This window comes from Artemia franciscana, chromosome 3 (assembly GCF_032884065.1).
Source record: "Artemia franciscana chromosome 3, ASM3288406v1, whole genome shotgun sequence".
NCBI lineage: Eukaryota > Metazoa > Arthropoda > Branchiopoda > Anostraca > Artemiidae > Artemia > Artemia franciscana.
The window spans coordinates 4,505,264-4,523,210 of record NC_088865.1 but is presented as its reverse complement, the minus strand read 5'-3'; the positions used below and the strand labels follow the sequence as shown (position 1 = coordinate 4,523,210).

At 34.1% G+C, this 17,947-nt stretch overlaps 1 protein-coding gene across 1 annotated transcript in view; it reads right to left on the bottom strand.

The window, feature by feature from the left end:
• Positions 1 to 515: 515 nt before the first annotated feature.
• Positions 516 to 17,947, bottom strand: part of LOC136024785 (kelch domain-containing protein 4-like) — a 48,789-nt gene continuing 31,357 nt past the window's right edge. The window contains exons 7-10 of the mRNA XM_065700241.1: positions 16,452 to 16,541; positions 11,482 to 11,540; positions 4,304 to 4,529; positions 516 to 734 (exon numbers count right to left, since the gene is read on the bottom strand). Of these exons, the coding sequence (XP_065556313.1) occupies positions 592 to 734; positions 4,304 to 4,529; positions 11,482 to 11,540; positions 16,452 to 16,541 (518 nt within the window). The 3' untranslated portion in view covers positions 516 to 591. The remainder of the gene's footprint in view (positions 735 to 4,303; positions 4,530 to 11,481; positions 11,541 to 16,451; positions 16,542 to 17,947) is intronic.

The window sequence follows — 17,947 nt, the reverse complement described above, 5'->3', positions numbered from 1 at the left end:
TCATTTAGCTAACAATTTCATTTAGCCAGACATACTCCATGTCTGGGAGAATTCAACTTCCCCTGTTGATTTCATATTCTCCCATTACCTCTCTGTTCTCTTTAGGAGAAAGTCCACCAAAATGATCCATACAAAGAGGGATAGAACGCAGCGTTGCTTAGCTCCTGATTTAACACGAAAAAATCTAATGGATTTATCTTAATCCGTAATCAAAGCCTAAAATTAAGGCAAAGAATAGAAAATTTATTCTGAAAATCACCTAATTAATTTTTTATGCTAAAACCTATAGTCATGTTCAAGTTTAGTAATCTCTACAATCATGTTTATTGTTAATAATTTATTTAATAAGTATAATTTAGCTTAATTCTTAAATTGGCAACATTTTTTTCCAGTAAGTAGAGCTCCTCTTTGACTATAGGAGGGTTCCTCTTTGACTATAGGAGGGTTACAGTTATCAATACTGCCCAGGAATTATCTAGACTTTTTGTTACAGTTCTTAAAAAGCAGAAACACTATCTGGGAAACAATCAGTTTTATAAAAATGAGCTGGTGCCACATATTTCTTAGAACTTCTAGAGAAAAAAATTAAAGTCAATCTTCATCCATTTCACTGTCTTCCTCATCTTCACCTGACTCTTCATCATCTTCATCACTTTCATCGTCTGAGCCCAGGTATTCAGTCATAGCAGTTGGATCTTCTACAAGGTGAGCCCACTCATTGAATTTCGTTGTATCTAAAACATGGCTTGCAAATAAAACCGTTTAATCATAGAAATGTATAATGTTTAAAGGAATAAATACTATCTACGCATAGACAAGGATAAAGGCCTTCCCTTAAGAACACAGGCATAGTGGCGATTGTAGCGTCTCTTGCGTCTATGGCAGAACCTTGATTGGACCCCCCCTTGTCTCCCCAAAAAAAAACAGGGCAAATTGTAACAAAATTTTTAATTCTTAAGATAAAATTATTTTCAATTCATTAATTACTTAATAATCTATCTTTAAATGTGTTATATTGATTATATAATTATTACAATTTCTAATTCAATTATTTTAATTATTATTATTTAATTTTTTTAAATATTAAATAATTAATATTTCATGAACTTTTCCACTTACTAACAGCACCCCCTACTTTATTAATAAAATTTCGAAAATTGCAAAAAGATTCTAACCGTTAGATTATTTTTTTAAAATTCTGTTGTGTCACTAAATTTTCTGCACCCAGGACGATTGCCCCTTCGGTCACTCCCCGAAAACCACCTCTGCACAGGCCCATTAACTAAACTCTTGGTATGTGGAGTGGGGGGGGGAGGAATAAATTTTTATTGTTAGGTCTTTCATTTAATGGAAAATTACGATAGTGGCAAGAATTACAATAATGTATTCCTTTAGGGACATTCGTGCATATCCAGCTCTCACTTGAAGATTAACATTTTTTTTGTTTTGTTTTACTGTCTTACACCTTCGTTACTATAATAAGCACAAATAAGGAGCACTGACAAAAATACGAAGACAGTAAGAAGCAAAGAGGGAAGTAGTAACAAATAAGCACACATAAGGAAGTAGTGAAATAAATACAAAGATAGAAAGAAACAAATTAGGAAGTAGGGACAAAAATACGAAGACAGAAAGAAGCAAAGAGGAATGTAGTGACAAATGAGCACACATAAGGAAGTAGTGAAACAAATACGAAGACAGAAAGAAACAAATAAGAAAGTAGTGACAAATATGCACAGATTAGACAAACAAGCATAAATAAGGAAATAACACAATTTCTTGTTTCTGTTTTCTTTCTGAAAACAGAAAGAAGCAAATATGGAAGTAGGTCCATGAATGACTACTTTAAAAATATGAAAACAGAAAGAAGCAAATATGGAAGAAGGGACACAAATACGAAGACAGAAAGAATTTTTTTCCTGCTGAACTTTTTAACTCATAGTTCTCTTAAATGTAAGGGAGGCCTCCTTCAAGCCCCATTTTTTTTTAAATTGAAATTTAATTATCGAATGAAAATGCTTTGAGAATGAGAGCTATTCTCGAAAAGGTACACATCTTCGAAAATTTCACACTAGAAAATTTAGAAAATCAAGCAGTTCATGGTAATGAATGGAAATCGATTATATGCAAAGAACATTGAACCAATGTGGACAGAGAAAGACCATGGAAAAATATGATCCACTAGAAACGGGGAGAGCCCTGAAGTTGGACGGTCCCAGGCCAAAAAAAAAGAGAAAAAGGAACAATTTACATCAGTTTAATTTCTATTATTTCGAAACTGTAGTTTGTTGTCATTTTTATTTATTTAAGTTATATTTGAAACATGCTTACTTTCAACTTTAGATGAAATAATGTATCTGTTAATCATTAATACAACTAATTGAATTCTTAGAAGTAACCAGTAGAGTAATTTCAGCAAAATCCTAGAGAGGGGGAGGGCGAAAATGGAGCCAATTTTCAAAAAATCAAGCGAAATTGACAGTGAAAAATGAAGAACGAGCCATATCAAACAGTTTGTTGTAACGAACTGAAGTAAGAAGCGACCCGGCTCAATAGTAACCCAAACTCTAAAAAAGGAATTTTGATACCAATATATAGATCAAGAGAATCGGATTTTTATGCTGATTTAAAATATATAAGTTTCATCAAGTTTAGTCTTAACCATCAAAAGTTACGAGCCTGAGAATATTTACTTGATTTTCAAAAAATAGGAAACACCCCCCCAAAAGTCATAAAATCTTAATGAAAATCACACCATCCGATTCAGCGTATAAGAGAACCCAACTGCAAAGGTTTCAAGTCCCTATCAACAAAAAAGTGGAATTTTGTATCTTTTGCTAGAAGAAAGATCACGGATGCGTGTTTATTTGTTTTTTTTTCTTTTCCCCAGGGGTGATTGTATCGACCCAGTGGTCCTAGAATGTCGCAAGATGTCTCATTTTAACGGAAATTAAAAGTTCTAGCACCCTTTTTAAGTGACCAAAAATTGGAGGGCAACTAGGCCCCCTCCCACGCTCATTTCCCCCCAAAGCCACCGGATAAAAATTTTGAGATAGCCATTTTGTTCAGAATACTCGACAAATTTAACAACTATGTCTTTGAAGACGAATGAATTCCCCATAGTTCCCAGGGGAGGGCTGCAAGTTATGAACTTTGCCCATTGTTTACACATAATATTGATTATTGTTAAGTATAGAACGTTTTCAGGGGGGATTTTTTCTGGTGGGGGGGGGGGGGTCGGGTTAGTTTTAATTATTCATGTACGATGAGCCAAAATCAAAACTTGCATTAACTCAAAAGGTTCAGAAAATGATAAAACTTAAAACGAACGGAAAGTACTCTGTATACGAAAGAGGCTGTCCCCTCCCCAACACCCCGCTTTTTACGCTAAAATTTGACTCTTTCTCATAACTCTAATTTATAAAACAATAGAGAACAATACCGTAAAGAGCGGGGCGTTGAGGAGGGGACATCCTCTTACATATACGGAATAATTTCTGTACGTTTTAAGTTTTAATGTCGCTCCTTACTTTCATTTAAAAAAAAACTTGTTTTCCTTTTATTTAATCTAACATGGTATGGCAAGAAACAAAATGACACAAATCAAGACTTGGTAGTTATCTTTGAAATTATAAGATTGATATAACTTTGCAGTTCAGAAAATAATTTGAGTCAAGTTCTCACAGAGAAGACGGTGAATTTTGTCACCCGAAAATACAAAGCAATGTTGCAACGTAAATTTCGTTGGGTATGTCTGATTGACGATGACATTCTCTTACGTACTAGATGGTTTGTTTAAAACAATATTCCTTTGCATACCTGTATTCTCACTTAAAATGTCACTGGCAACACTATTCGGATTAACCAATCCTCTGTATCAGGTCGTGTTTTACTAGATTAGATGGGGGAGCCGGGGTAAATTTGCAGTTTGCGGTCAGAAGTCACACTTTATATTAGCTTTTGAGCATTGTTCTGGGAAGGGGGTATAAAGCTAATAGAGGGAAGTACTCGTTCATGTCCCTATGGATACACAAGAAAGGATATCATCTTCTTCAGCGTTACCATGAAAATATTACCCAAGATTCTTGGAAATAACTTCTGCACAATTGAAAAAGAATTTAGAAAAAAACATTAGATCACTTACCTATTGAATAAAAATATTGAACAAATATTAAATCACTTACCTACTGAATAAAAATATTGAAAAAATATTAAATCACTTACCTATTAAATAAAAATATTGAAAAAAATTAAATTACTTACCTATTGAATAGAAATATTGAAAAAATATTAAATCACTTACCTATTGAATAAAAATCACTAAAAGTAATCTGTTTGTCTTCGCCTTCTTCGTACAGACCGCCATACAAATAAAGTACGTTATGCTTCAACGCCATGGCTGAATTCATACGTGGTGAAGGCTGCAAAACGGTTTTTGTTTCGCCCTCCGATGTGACAATGCCATTATTTGACTTCGAAGGTCCATGAATGACTACTTTAAAAATTCCATCATCCTCCACAATTTCTTCCTTAAATAATAATAAAAAAAAATGAAAAAATAGGGGTTTGAGCAGTGAACAGAATCAAGATAAACTAATACTAAATATTTTTTAAAACTAAAAAAGCTAAAGAGCTTATCAAACTTGTTAAAACCTATTAGTTATTAACTGAGTCAAAAAGTGTCTTGTAAGGGTGGAAACTGGTGCCTCTGTTGAAAAGGAAAATCACAAACAATATCTGGCAATTTTGTTCCGTTTTTTTCTGCTTGCCCAAATTACTAAGTACTTTTTTTTCAGGTACTTTAAAATGTAGGGGAGAGTAAAGAAAAGCTGAATTTTCTTACCAGTTGTCCTACCAGCTCGAAGTCTAGTAACTGTCTGAACAGTTTTACCAGATATCTTGTTGAAAGTTGTGCCACCATAAAAGTGAAAATGAGCCAAAACCACCATTTTCTTGTCAAAATGCGTCAAATGAACAATTAAAAAAATAAATCAATAATAACAAAAAAAAAAAAAATAATAATCAGCGCAATGAACCAATTCGAAAAAATCAATGCAAAACTGCCGAAAAAGTGCCCAAATGGTGCAAATACGCCCCACCTGGTAAATCTGCTTCTGAACCTGTCAATATTTTTCCTAGTATTTTAGCTAAAAATAATTCAAAGAGAAAAAGGATTTATCATCACTTACAGAGAAATATCAGCTTTAATTCTATAAAATTTTAGATTAATCATGTCAATAATAAGATTATGATTCGAAATTGCATATATTACAATATAGTCACCAAGTGCTAAACTGTTTGTACATTTTAGTTCTTTAATTCCTATATTAGTTTTTAATACTAGTAGTTGTATTTAATTCCTATCTTCCCATGTTAAATCACCGCACTCTGATAAGTTTCCCATTCTCTTTGCCAGTAATTAACAGATAATTACTAAGAAACAAAAAAATAAAAAAGAGCAGTATAAAAACCTAAAACGAGCAAAAATAAAGTCATATAACAAGCTTAAAGCAAACAGAAATTACTATGAGAAAATAGCGAGATCTAAAACGAACAGAAATCAAATTGAATATTGACATCTTAGAAATAATATAAGAAATGAAGGAAAAAGAATCAAAACTTGAAAATAACAGTTACTATGGATGAGTAGGTAAAACGTAAAACAAACAGAAACTACCACAAATAAAAGTGGAGCTACCACCTCTTAAGCCCTCTAAAGGCCAGAACGTAATTTGCCATTTACTGAAAAACATTTATTTTTTATTAGTTTTTTTTATTTGTCAAGGCATCAACAACACACACACAAAACAAGCTTGTTCAAGGTTTAAAATAAGAGTGGTGCTATTCCTCACCCCTTCTTGAGTTTTTTAACCGGCTTGAGTGTCATTTTCGTTTCACTGAAAACTATATGTATTTGTCACAGCATCAACAACGCTTTCTAGCATTTTATTTGTCATAAGATCAAAACGACAACACAGTGAAATAGCCATGCTAATCAAGATTTGCAAATAAGAGCAATTACAAATATGATTGGGACTATTCTTCCCAGATACATTTTTAGGGAGACAGAGGGGGTACTCTTTATAATTTAAATAATAAATTAAAAATAAATAAAAAAGAAATTACTAATTAATTAATAGATTGGAAATAGTGATGTTAATAAATGAAAATTTTCTAAATATTTGACCTGAAGATTTTGTAGGAGAGAGGGGGTGGGGGCGCTAATCAAGATTTCGTCCCGCACAAAAGAGAGGCTAGAACTGTCACTGTTTCCTTCTCTAACCCATTACGAAACTTGAGTCTCACTACTGTAAAAAAAAGGCCAGAACCGTCACTGTTCCTTCTCTAACCCCTTACGAAACTCGAGTCTCCCTACTGTAAAAAAAACTACTGTAAAAAAGGCCAGAACTGAAATTGTTTCCTTCTCTAACCCCTTACGAAACTTGAGTCTCACTACTGTAAAAAAGAACTGCTGTAAAAAAGGCCAGAACTGAAATTGTTTCCTTCTCTAACCCCTTACGAAACTTGAGTCTCACTACTGTAAAAAAGAACTGCTGTAAAAAAACTACTGTAAAAAAAAGGCCAGAACCGTCACTGCTTCCTTCTCTAACCTTTACGAAACTTGAGTCCTACTACTGTAAAAAAAAAAAAACTGTAAAAAAAGACCAAACCGTCACTGTTTCCTTCTCTAACCCATTACGAAACTTGAGTCTCACTACTGTAAGAAAAACTACTGTAAAAAAAGGCCAGAACCGTAACTGTTTCCTTCTCTAACCCCTTACGAAACTTGAGTCTGCCTACTGTAAAAAAACTACGGTAAAAAAAGGCCAGAACTGTCACTGTTTCCTTCCCTAACCCCTTACGAAACTTGAGTTTCTCTACTGTAAATAAAAACTTCTGTAAAAAAAATGTAAAAAAAGGGCCAGAACTGTCACTGTTTTCTTCTCTAACCCCTTACGAAACTTGAGTCTCACTACTGTGAAAAAAATCACCCGTGGCAATTCAACATATATTATGCTACAAATAACACATAAACTTTAGCAGAAAAAAAAGGAAAACTAAACTGTTTTTTTGCTATTGCTAACAACCTGCTTCATATAAAAAGAAGGATTTTTTTAAGCATTAAGAAAACAGCAAAAACGATTTTGCCACCACGTGCTCGATTTTCTTATTATTTCTACAAGTGAAAGAGGGCGTACAAAGCAATTTGGAAAAAAAGAAGCCATTAATGTATCAAGGACATGAAAAGGGAAACATTTTTAGGTCTATCGTCTATCTTAGGTCTTAGGTCTATCTTAGGTCTTAGGTCCATCTTAGGTCTATCGATACCTGAAAACCAGGATTTTCTATGATTTTAATTTTGATTCTTACAGAATATCGAAGGTCAGTTTGCGCGCAAATAAGTTTCACCTGCGATTCCAAACCGAACCGTAAAAAACAATATACAGAAACTAACTTCGTAAATTTGATTTTGCTTTCGCACTTAAAAATTGCAAGACGTTGTAAAAACCTGCAAATAAACTATTTAAAGACACGTCTTGAACTTCTATTACGTAATATTTCATATTTATCCTCAATGGGGTAGTTTAATTGTTTATCTTGTATCTACCGCTACCCAAACTAGCAAGGGGTGACGTCAATATTTCTTCGTTACACTTGAATGTGTCATGTCTTTATTTATGTAATTTGTTTCTGAAGTGAAATATTAAATTTAATCTTTGTTCTTTATGTGACAGAAAATTAAGAAATAAAAAAAAATATTTTAGAATAATTATTTGGAAGGGATAAATATGGCAAAATAGGATAATTGGTCTTTCCAAAAAGATGCTCTTATAGGTAAGTCAACAACTAATAATTTGAAGCACTGAATAGTTTTAATAATATTTTATGATACTGGCACTTTTCCTCAATTCCTACTTGTTAACAAGATGTTAGTCAATTTTGAATTCTTGGTCAACCTGACTGAGATTCGAGGCGCGCTTGCCTTTATAAAAGCTAACAAACAAGTATCGGTCCAATAAGAGAGTCATACTTACTCTCGCCGTTTACCCCAGCCATTTAACCGAACACTTGTAACATAATAGGTTCGATAACTTGACCAAAAATGGAGATATTAGGATTAGTGTATATTGTACTTATCCAATCACAGTATTTTTACCAAGTTTACTGCCAATAAATGGCTCGCTGAGAGTTAAAAACTGAAGGTTAGAAAACTTGGCTAAGAAATGCGCAAGTAGGATATATGGTTCAAAGAAAGTTAGATTAGCGTGTATTGTACTCATCCAATCACAGAATATTTACCAAGTTTACTGTCCATAGATGGCTCACTGAGGGTTAGAAAACTTGCCAAGAATCGCGCAATTAGGATAAATGTCTCACTGAAAGTTAAAAAATTGACCAAAACGCCAATGTTATGATTCACGTACATTGTAATCATCCACTCATTTTTTTTTTACCAAGTTCACTGTTAATAAATGGCTAACTGAACAACATAATTAGGATAAATGGCTCACTGAAAGTTGGAAAACTTGACCAAAAACGGCATGTTAGGACTAAAGTATATTGTACTCACCCGTGAAGTTTACTGTCAATCAATGTATCACTGAGAGTTGGAAAACTTGGCCAAGAAAGGCACAATTAGATTAGGCTCACAGAAAGTTATAATACTTGACCAAAAATGGCGATGTTAGGATTAAGAAACCTTGTACTCATTCGATCACAGAATTTTTACCAAGTTTACTGTGAATCAATGGCTCAGTGAAAGTTGAAAACTTGACCAAAAACTGCGATGCTACAATTTCGTATAGTATACTCATCCAGTCCCAAGATGTTTACCAAGTTTAATGTCAATCAATGGCTCGCTGAGAGTCAGAAAAATTGGCCAAGAACGCCATAATTAGAATAAATGGCACTAAAAGCTGGAAAACGTGACCAAAAACGGGGATGTTAGGATTAACGAATATTATATTCATCCAATCACAGGATTTTTACCAGGTTTATTGTCAATCCATGGCTCACTGAGAGTTAGAAAACTAGGCAAGGAACGACGCAATTAGGATAAATGACTCACTCTAAGTTGGAAAACTTGACTAAATACGGATTAGCGCATATTGTACTCATCCAGTCACATGATTTTTACTAGGTTTACGGTCAATCAATGGCTCATTGAGAGTTAGAAAACTTGGCTAGGAATGACGCAATTAGGACAAATGAATCACTGAAAATTGGAAAACTTGACCAAAAACAGTGATGATGGTATTAACGTATATTGCACTCATCCAATCACAGGATTTTTACCAAGTTTAATGTCAATCAATGGCTCACTGCGATTAAAAAAAGTTGGGTAAGAACGGCGCAGTTAGGATAATATGGACGAAAAACGGCGGTATTAGGATTATCGTACATTGTACTCATGCAATCACAGGATGTTTACCAAGTTTACTGTGAATCAATGGCTCACCGAGAGTAAGAAAACTTGGACAAGAACGACACAATTAGAATACATGGCTTACTGAAAGTTGGAAAACTTGACCAAAAACGGCATTGTTAGGATTAATGTGTATTGTACTCATCCAATCATAGGATTTTTACCTAGTTTACTGCCAATCAATGGCTCAGTGAGAGTTAGAAAACTTGGCCAAGAACAACACAATTAGGATAAATCGATCATAGATAGTTAGAAAACTTATCCAAAAACGGCGATGTTAGGATTAGCGTATATTTTACTCATCCAATCACGGGAATTTTAACCAGTTTACTGCCTATTAATGGCTGTGTTTTCCTTCTTCAGCAGCAATCGGAAAAGTTACACTTTCTGGAGCTCTATGATAATACATTTTTTCGCTCATTTTCTGCTGATTTTCTACACAAGTTCCATTTTTAAAATTGACTGGAGCTTGAAAAAAATTGTTGAACTATCGATCTTTCCTAATTTTGTAAGACGGATGTGGTTGAGCAAGTTTCCACTTAACTAATTTAAAGAATTAGTTTTCATTTTTAGTGTCCTTGGTACTTGAAATATCATCAGAGCCTAATTATATGCTTTTTGGCTTTATACTTTTATTTTTTGGCTAATTTGATAATTTCCCTCTGCCCATCCCTCACAATAAGTTTTGGTATACTTACTGCATGTATTACACTAAGCACCTGCTTCATTACACTAAGCACCTGCTTCATGATCTCTTGCGTACAGAACACACTGGGTTGATTGCATTTCCCCCTTACACAAAGCTGAGCCGTAGTGCTCCTGAGCACTACGGCTAATTTGTTTACATCGCCTATATTGAGCTTCACTATGGTTCATATGTCCCAATTTTCCGTCTATTTATGAATGAAGTCAATTATTCATCACAGCAAGTCCTTATAAAACGACATTTCTGTCACTAGTGTCACCCTGAATGGGATAGGAGGATGTCATAAGGAAAAATTTAAGGCAAATGAAAACTTCCTGGGAGGGTGTAAAGAAGGGGGCTTTCAATAGACTGAGATGGCGGAGAAGCGTGTGTAGCAATGTTGGCCTCAGGCGGCTTGGTGCTGCAGTGGGTTGTTAGGACTAGTAATAGTCAGGAATAGAAGTTGTATCTGACATTTTCAGATGCCTAATTAAACGCTGGAAAACAATTAATTAATCTGTTTACTTTTTCGTTTTCGGCTAATTTAATAAATTCGTTTTTTAATTCTTGCGTAATTACCGTTTGCTATTGTCAAAGGAAAAATCAGCAGGGAATGCAAATCCTGAGGCTCAAAGTCGGATTGAAAATACATTGTAGTTGGATCTAAAATTTAAAGTAATTTAAAATTACTAATTTAAAATTTAAAAAGTAATTTAAAATAGAGACTAATTTAAAGTCTGAAACTAGCTAAGCTATGTGTGTCTTCTTTGATCGTTTTTTGTTCCCTGCTTTGTAATACATACCATTTGAGACAAATAAAATATCGAAAATATTTTACTTATAATAAGATATTTAAATCATAAAACATCTAAAACTCAATATTAATATTAATTATAATTCATTATTAATATTTAATTTAATGAAATATTTATGATGAAAATATTTCAGGGGAGGAATTAATAAAGTCTCGTAAAAGAGCTTGAGTCCAATGCTTGAACAATCGTGATGTCAAGCTCAATATCTACGCTTTATATCTTAAGGGGTTAGTCACCCCCTTGTTCTTCCCTGCCTGTTGGTGCTGTGATAGAGTAATTGTGTTAATGTTATCCTGACAATAATGTTCTTCCTTCAATTTCTATTTCATATATAAAGATTGTGACGCTGGGCCTAACAAAAATACCGTTTTCTTTAAACTAATTTATATTTTTGAATGAATTATTCTAGAGCTTTTGAGCAAATTAATATTAAATGAAGTAATTCAAAGGAATTAATAAATTAGTCGATTAATCGATAAAATTCTTGATATCTTTTATAAATTAACAAAATAAAATTTAATAATAAATAATAAGGTAAAAATAATTGAACTTACCTTATTTTGTTGTTCAACTACCATCTGCTCCAGCTTCTCAGAAGTTTCTTCTAATTCCTCTAAAAAAATTAAAAAAATAAATAAATAATCCTCTATAAAAAAAATTATAATAATCGACCCATACTGAAACAAGACTTGACAAAGACACTAATAATTTTACAATCCCTTCTCACTGCGGAATCGGAATCCTCAAACCTCAAAATAAGAGACTACTGACAATCAGATGAAATAAAACTCACAATCTATTGTTTTATTCAATCAAAAGTAACCAAATTTTGCCCAATTTCAGTCTTGCCATACGCCGGCTCCAAACAGAGCCGTTCAAAAGTAGAAGGAACCGGCCAGCTACCCTGGGCATCATGGCTGGGAGAGGGGGTGCCACGACCGAGGGTTGCCTACTTGGATCAAATTTTTCACTTTTATTTGGCTTGTTTTGCTTATATTTGAGTCGGAAGGGGCACTGTAGTTAGTTTTTCCTCGGGCACCACCAGCCCTAGGAACCGTTATGGCAGCAAAACTGGACATTAATTTTGGGCATACCTAAATAAAAATATATGTATATGTGTTATGTAGGGTCTATAGTTCGTTCTTTACTAACAAGAGCCAAGAACTCATATGGCACTAGTGACGAGGTCGGAAGAGCCAATATTTCACATTGTTATCGCAGTGATGTTTTTTTGGAGGCTACCATGATAAGCACCACTGCGCAGGATTTCTGCCTCTGATGCTAAATGGTTTTTACTATAATTTTTGATCGATTTAAATCCATCACTTGATTTAGCTCCTCCTACACTTGCTGGCCCATACTATGGCAAACTCCAGATTTAATCACCATAAAACGGGATGCCATCTAATATTTTTGGTAAAAGTGTTAGTCAAGGCCAGACATTTAAAAAAAAAGTTTTGAAATTAAACTAAAACTTAACACTAAAAATGGCAGAGCAAGAGAGAAAACTTATAAAAATTGTTTCTATGAGGAATTGAACCAACAACCTTCGGAGTACAAAACCAACACCGTATCCACTACGCTATGCAGGCTTGCAAGGAGACATTTTTTAAACAACTTTTCAGAATTAACCGTCCCTCCACTCCCTCCCAGATGGTCGGATCGGGGAAGGGACTATTTCTAATTTAGTTTGGTCCGGTCCCTAATATGCCTGCCAGCTTTCATCGTCCTAGCTTATCTGAAAGTGTCCGAACTAGCTAAGCCGGGAGCCACAGAACAACGGACGGAAATTCTGATCGCTATATGACAGTTGGCTGACAGGCAAGTGGCATAAAAATCCAATATAGCTGAGTACTAAAAGGGTCTGATGACCAAGCCACTTTCCAATTTTATTATATAATATACCACTAACTCAGGGCAGAAAGAAGAAAAGAACAAGAAGAAGATGAAGAATTGCTAAGGAAAGATTGCTTGGATTGCAATGGTTGCTAAGGAAAGAATTCAGAAAGAAGAAAAAGAAGAAGAAGAACAAGAAGAAGATGAAGAAGAAGAATTGCTAAGAACAGATTTCTTGGATTGCAATGGTTGCTAAGGAAAGAATTCAGAAAGAAGAAAAAAAAAGAACAAGAAGAAGATGAAGAAGAAGAATTGCTAAGAGCAGATTGCTTGGATTGCAATGGTTGCTAAGGAAAGAATTCTTACCCAATCTAATTTTTGAATGGACTCTGATTGTTTACTTTTTTTTATGTTTCAGCCATTTCACCATCTTGATACGCTTTATTTCAAAGCTAGTTTTCTGTTTTATATACAAATTGTTTTTCCTTCCTTTTCTCGTGTGCTAAGATTAGAATGCCATTTGCGCTTTACTGAAAACAATTATCTCTTCGAGTTGGGTGTTTTTATTTATCACAACATAAACAAAAAAAGAACAAAAATCACCATAATAGCCAGGATTATTGACAAAAACTAATGAATGTATATTGATAGTTTAACATATACCGATAACCATTTTTGTGAGTCACAGAAATTTTGGATTTATTAACGTTATCAAAGAGAAAACGTTTAAAATAATTCAGCTTTCAGCGAAGCGAAAATAATGTTAGAAATTTTAAAAGGCACAGGAGGCGTTAGTGCCACTACTGTTTGTGGCAGTTTCTGTCTGTTTTAAGTTTGACTTGATTATTTGTTCTCATTTCTGTTCGTTTTGGGTTTCATTTACTTACTGATAATGATTTTTGCTCCTTTTACGGTTTGAATTATTATTTGACTTTATTTCTGCTCGTCTTTAGTTGAATGTACCTCCTTACTTTTTTTTGAAAAACTTCGTTTGCAAAAAAATATTTTAAAAATTAATTTCTGTTCATTTTTAAAAGCCACAGTTTTTTTCTGGCTAAAAAAAGGAATGCTTGTAATGTTTTTTTTTATTTTTCTCCTGAAAAATCAAGATTTTGGCTTGTATTTTTAGTTTTGACAAATATTTCAGTAGTCTTTGTACTTTAGAACTTTGGATGGATGGTTACAGGAAATAAACGGATTGAAAATCTGCATAATCTTAGGGCTTCTACAGGGTAAAAATTTATTCTGCTTTCAGTGAAGCTTGGTGGAGGTCCTTCCCGAAATATTTGTCTTGTTTTTTCGCTGTTTTTTCTCCACAGGCCAAAATTTACCCATAATTTAGTTTCTAAATTATTTTTACATATTTCTTCATATTACTATTATTTTTTTAATTATTATTTGTATAATTATTTTTCTTCGTATTTATTCACTTTTTGTCGGACGTTATACATAGCCAGTGTGGACTTGAAACGTCTTCACGTCAAGCTTACGGGGATGATATGACCAAATTTCTTTTAAATTTTTAATTCTGTGAAAAAAACATCCAAATGTCATTTGTCGTTTTTCTCATTTTTTTTTTAGCAACATTCTAAATTGAAACGAATTCTTTCCCGATCTCTTGGCTTTTATCTACGTATAGGCATTTAAGTACAAAAGACATATCATACATTTAGGATATGTCTTTTTTTATGGATACGAATGTCTTTTTTAATGGATATTTATGAATACGAAAAAAAAAAATTTGGGATATAAATTTTATCCAAAAACAAAAGACCATAGATGCAAAAGACATATCCTCAGTAATAAAATCGCCAATTTTGAAATTAACGATTATTTTTATGAAATAATGAATAATGAATAATAAAAATATGAATAATAAAATTATTCTTATGATCAGTTTTAACCAAATTCTTAATATTTCACAAAAGTCTTTCCAACCCAACTTCTAGCTAACTAAAACTCAGAAAAAACTCCACCTGGATTATTTTATGAGCAACGATTCTAGATTTTGTTTGGTTTTGTTTCAGGTTATAATCATTTACAGAAGTTTCAACAGTATCAACAGTATCAGTAGTATCAACAGTATCAACATTCTTTGACTCCCCCATTTCGTAAAATGTCTTTCTTGTTTTAATGATGGAAAGCCACTGTAGATTTCACTATAATCTGAATAAATCAAAACTCCTAAAAGACAAATCATAATTACCATAACATTTAAAATTAGTGGTAAAAAAACGAGTTGTTAGCGCGCTAGATTTGAAATCCTCCGTCTGTGAGGACTCCGTCTGTGAGGGGCTTGCTGGTCTAGGGGTATGATTGTCGACTAGGGTGCGAAAGGTCTCAGGTTCGATTCCCAGACCACCCGAATTTTTTATATGCACTGCAGGGCCGACACAGGGACCTTAGTAGTCAAGAAGCGTCGTTAATCTGATACAATACAGGGATTCAAGTTCTGGCATCGCTGATTATTTGGTTAGGAACGGGAGTCAGCGGTGTGACTCTGAAGCTCAGCCAGGGTTGACCATGCTCTAAAAGGGTACCTGAAAAAATTCAGGGGGGGGGGGGGCAAGAGAAGCGTCAAAAATGCCCCCAAACACGCATTGCACTCCCGGGCGAAGGCACAATTATCAGGATATCATAACCTTCCTTACGTAGACTATTGGTCAGCGGGCAAAAACTTAAGTTAATTTACTAAAATTTTAATAAGTTAAAATAATATTAACTTTAATATAAGTTACTAAAAGTAGATTTAACAACAATAAATTATTGCACTAAACTAAACCAGTTACTCTCTGGATATGAGAGGAAATATTAGCCAAAAGATTTTTGTCCCAAAAGACTTGATATTTACATCCATAAATTTCTTGGTCGTGGGGACCCTAATACACAATGAAAAACAAAAGTATTGGTTGAACCAAAATTGGGTCCCAAGAACTTACTTTACTGAAGGACTTGAAACTTAAAACTGTAAGTCCCTGGGGCGAGGGGACCACAATCTAGCGGGATCAACTGGACAAGAAAAGATTGAAAATAAAATTTAATTTTGCAAAAACAGTAGTTGAAAAAGGATCAAAATTCTTTTTTAGCTGGGATACGGACCTCTAAATATGGGGCCAGAAAGTAGTTCAATAAACTTTTTTTTAATTTGCTTGAAATGTTCGAAAATCGTTGCCTGGGCCAAGTATTTCGCTGGAAGGGTGTTAACGTAGGAAAAAATTTTGTTCCTGAACAGATCGGGAATTGCGGCCTCCCTGGCCCCAGGGGAAAATAATATGAAGATAGAAAATTGAGGCATGCCCCAAAAAAAAGAGAACTAATAAGAGAACACAAATATGTTTCTTATTGGATAAGAACTTGTATACATAAACCCCCGAGTAAAGAGGACTGTAATGCACAAAAAAGAGCGGGAAATTACAAATTTGAGTTTGACTTCATCATCCGTTTTGATTTCTGTTTGGTTTATGATTCTTTTACTCATCCACAGCTGTTACTGTCATCTTTACGCCGTATGTGATTATTAATTTTAGTTCATGTTGATTTTGGGTTTCATTCATTTATTTTCTGTTTGCTTTAACCTCGAGTTATTATATGACTTTATTTCTGCCCGTTGTAGGTTTTTCGCAAAATATTTTAAAGTTAATCAAACAAAGGAATGACCATCAAATTTGAAAAATTCTTGAAACACTACCTTCTGATTCTTCAGCTTCTTCTTCACCAGCCTTTACATCTTTTCGTCTTCGAGGCTTGATGGCTGGTTCTCTCTTCCCAGTTAATTGGACTAAAAATTAAACTCTATAGTGACACTAATCAAAAAGATTATCTTGGGAAAACAATTGTAGCAATTTTGATTAAAATTACAAATCTTGCTCCTATGGTAAGCCATAGGAACAAGATAATGAGAAAACTGACTAATTGGACAGATCTACTTGCCTAGGCGTGGCAAGGTCAGTGGCGCGACTGTGTAAGCTCAGTCGCAGTCGACCTATCTCTAAATGGGTGCCTGGAGAAACCTAGGGAAGGTAAACAGAAAATTTGGAAAAATTAGAAAAATCAGGTATTTTTAACTTACGAACGAGTGATCAGATCTTAATAAAATTTGATATTTAGAAGGACCTCGAGATTTTAAATCTCGATCAGAACCAGGGTCATTGGGGGGAGTTGGGGAAGGGGGAGACCGGAAATCTTAGAAAACGTGAAAGCACAGGATGGCTGGTCCCCAAACCCTCATAGCACTTCACTTCTTGGATGAAGCGCCACAAAACGGAAACCAGCACCGTCAATACGGACTGTAAAGTCTACTCCTGTATTCTTTACCTTTATTACTTTACCAAATTTTCACATCTTACCGTTATGAGATACAAAGCGCTGATTACCAAATTACGGGGTTGGTGACTAAAACCAATTACAATAGAGAAGTTAATTACCAAATTAGGGGTCGGTGACTAAAACCAATTACACTTGAGAAGTTAATTACCATTTAGGGGTCGGTGACTAAAACCAATTACATTAGAGAAGTCAATTACCAAATTAGGGGTCGGTGGCTAAAACCAATTAAAATAGAGAAGTTAATTACCAAATTAGGGTAATGTGACTATAACCAAATAAATAGAGAAGTTAATTACCAAATTAGGAGTCCGTGACTAAAACCAATCACAATGGAAAAGATAATTACCAAATTAGGGGTCGGTAACTATAACCAATTAAATAGAGAAGTTAATTACCAAATTAGGGGTCGGTGACTAAAACCAATTACAACAGAAATACTTCTCTTTAATACAATTACAGAAAAATCGTACTCATATAAAAGTTTCAAGGGCCCCCCGTACAAAGGTCCTATCCCAACGAACTAGTCTGCATGAACAGCAAAGAAAGGGAGAGTAATGCGCTAAAGAAAAATGAAAAAAAAAAACAAGAGATAAAGCATGTAGTAAATATTGACGAAGTGTAGAGAGGAAGGAAGGGCAATGAAAGGGAGATCAGCTGCTAGGGGCGGTGAAGCCCAATGGCGTATTTTTTTACCTTTGTTTTTACTTGCCTAGGTACTGTTATATGTAAGGAAGGTGGCGGCAATGAAAAAGTAAAAAGTAGAATAGGCTCTCAGTGATTTTTCCGCAGTTCTAAGTTTTTTGAAGAATAGGAAGATGAGCTTAAAACAAAGACTAGAATACCATGGTGACACCAATA